The following is a 3,139-nucleotide window of genomic DNA, read 5'->3' on the forward strand; positions in this document are numbered from 1 at the left end:
TAGGAAGCTCCTGGACCGGTTCCTGGGCAAGAAGTGTGAGACCCCACCTCGGATTTTAACACCACAAAGCAACTCCCACGTGTCACTATCTGGCGCGCACAAAGTGGACGGGCCCATTTCCATCGCGAAGCCCATTAATCAAATATACTAGCTATTAACTATCCAAAAAGATTATTATTATCTTGTAACCATTGTGGTGGATCCAAATGTTGGCCGGTTTGGTTTTGCTTTTTTCTTGATCAATTAAACCTTCAAAAGATTCCATCAATATTCTTCACACTATCTGTCTTCAAATAATAACATTTTTAAAAGTAATTAGTTGAGTGGTCAATTCTTCTCTTTTAAATATATATATATAAGATATTATTATTTATATATATATATATATACATATGGTATGGATGGGTTTATTAATTCACATTTAAATTGTACGAAAATAAAAATAAAAAACGAATGCTATGAAACATAAATAGAGAAATAATATCTTTTTAAAAAAATAAGAAACAAAAATAAGTGAAAAATGTGTAAATAAAAAATATAGAGATCTTTTAATAAATATAATTTTTAATATAAAAAATATAAAAATAATTATTCAATCAAATATAAATATAAATTTCATCATTAATTCAATCAAACATTAACACAAATTGCTTCTGCCTATAATTGATTGTCACGACAATCAAAATATAATTATTTTCATCTCTAACATGATAAGAAAATAGAATCAGATTTCTAAATTGAAAATATGTTTTCAATATTACAAAGCAGATTCAAAACGTTTTTAAAATTATAAACCCAGCCCCAAAAGAATATATTTTTGGGATAGAAGACATTTGAGAATGTAAAAATGGCGTCCATCAAAAGATGACATCCATATATAAAAAAATAAATTATATGGAAATTTCAGGAGCCATGCATCCTTCTTCCTGTACTTAATTCTTTTGCTCAGTGAAAATGAAAAAAAGAAGAAAAGAAAAGCAAGCCAACAGTTCCTATCAATATTTTTATGAAGAAAGTTTCAACTCAAACTGGGGTCTATATAAACCGCTTGAGCAAACCAAAAGGACTAACCAACCAACCACTCAACCAACGCACACAAACTCAAGCACAAACATGGCTGTCACTACTTCTTCTTCTCCCAATCACCTCGTCCAAGATGTCCTCCAACACTTGTTCTACTCTAGAAGGCTGCTCCTGCACAGGCCTCTTTACCAACCTCCAGCTGTGGCTGCCGCATCCGCTCCGGCCACCGGTCCCCCCCCGCCGTTCTCGCAGGAGAACAACCGTTTTGACGCGAATGTGGTCATGGTGCTCTCCGTCCTGCTCTGCGCCTTGATATGCTCTCTGGGTGTCAACTCCATCATCCGCTGCGCTCTCCGCTGCTCCAGGTTTGTGGCTTCCGACTCCGGCGGCACCGCCGCGGCCTCAGCGTCGCTCGCCAACACCGGAATCAAGAAAAAGGCCCTGAAGACATTCCCGACGATGACCTATTCGGCTGGGCTGAACCTCCCGGGGCTGGACAGCGAGTGCGCGATATGCTTGTCGGAATTCGCCGCCGGCGAGCGGGTGAGGGTGCTTCCGAAGTGCAACCACGGCTTCCATGTCCGCTGCATTGACAAGTGGCTGAATTCCCACTCCTCCTGCCCCACCTGTCGCCACTGCCTCATCCAGACTTGCCACAAAATCGTCGCCTTCAACCAGCCGCCGCCCGCCCCCGCCGCCGCAGCTACCTCATCTACTTCGCCGCCGGAAACAGTTGCTGTCAGGATCGCTCCCCTTGAGCCTGAAGGTTTGATACCTAATTACCGGGGCACCTATAGTTAGTTTCTGTTTACTTAGGCCCCCAGAAAAAGGAAAAAAAAAAAAAGGAAGAAGAAAAGAAGATAGTACTCGAATTAATTGTATATAGTTTAGTGCTTCTTCGACTAATCAGCTTCCAATTGTACTTTAAATTGTTTCCTTCATCAGAAAACATTATTTTATGCTCAATTTTTGCTGGGAAGATGCATGAAAGGGTAACCAATAATCCAGCATTTCACTTTGCGTATAATGCTACATATATGATTCAAATATATATTGTGTGTTACGCAAAATAATTTAATTTGATAATAAGAATCATATACTAAAATTAATGAAAGATATAAATATCAAAATAGTATATAAGTAAAAAAATATGGCCATTATGCAATCTAGTGGAATATTATTTTTAATAAAAATTCTATAAAGATAGATACATGCAATTAAGCAGAGGAACAGACAATGAAATAAAGTTGGCCTAAAGAAGTTGAGAAGATCAAAAGTCAAAACACACTCACGAGAGAGTGCATAATAATTAATGGCCACATGTAAAGATGAACATATGTGTGCCTTGAATTGCAAAAGGCCCGTACAATCATAATGCTACAAAATACTACATTATGTTGAGTTCCTCTTTCGAGTGAAAATGCACCATTTTCTCTCCTTTTTTTTTAATTATAGAATTATTTTTATTTAAATACAATAATAAAATTTATGTTTAATGTTAAGATTCATCTATAAGCCTTCAAAGTGCTGTAAAAAAAAAAGACAATGAACGTAAAGTATTTCTTGCGTAAATCTTTCAATACTTAAATTGAATTTGTTAAAAATAGAAGATTAAACAAAATTGTGTAATACTATTTGTGTCATATTTAGAGATGGGGGCTAACAAGTGAGAGTCTCTTGTTTTCTCGAGATTTGACTATTTTGACTTTCAAAGAAAAGATATATTTTAAAGATAATAGTTTAATTGATATTAGAAGAAAATTGTTTTGAAAGAGATCTTTGAGAGACTTTGCCAAGTCAAGACGACTTTCATTTCTCTGAGAGTTTATCGGGAGGGTCTCTCAAACCCTTTTCTAAGAAAGGTCTCTTAAGTTTTTTGTGACTCTCTTCTCTATTTTACCTCTTATACTTAATTTTTAGTTTTTAAACTTAATTTTTATAGGTTTTATGATTTATTCGATACGTGTATTTATTGAGTAAATCCCTTTGTCCCATATCTTTTTTTTCTGTTGAATCTCTTAATTTCTTTTAAAGATTTCTTTCTAGATCTAACATTAGGCCTTGCTCCATATACATATTAATAATATATATTAATTGAACCCAAAATCAAAAGAGT

General features: G+C 35.5%; 1 protein-coding gene across 1 annotated transcript; it reads left to right on the forward strand.

The window, feature by feature from the left end:
• The first annotated feature begins 1,074 nt into the window (after positions 1-1,074).
• Positions 1,075-1,989, forward strand: LOC127804212 (RING-H2 finger protein ATL78-like). Its single transcript, XM_052341024.1, has one exon. The coding sequence runs from the start codon at positions 1,114-1,116 to the stop codon at positions 1,822-1,824; it is 711 nt and encodes a 236-aa protein (XP_052196984.1). The 5' UTR covers positions 1,075-1,113; the 3' UTR covers positions 1,825-1,989.
• Positions 1,990-3,139: the final 1,150 nt, after the last annotated feature.

This window comes from Diospyros lotus, chromosome 6 (assembly GCF_014633365.1).
Source record: "Diospyros lotus cultivar Yz01 chromosome 6, ASM1463336v1, whole genome shotgun sequence".
Taxonomy (NCBI): Eukaryota; Viridiplantae; Streptophyta; class Magnoliopsida; order Ericales; family Ebenaceae; genus Diospyros; species Diospyros lotus.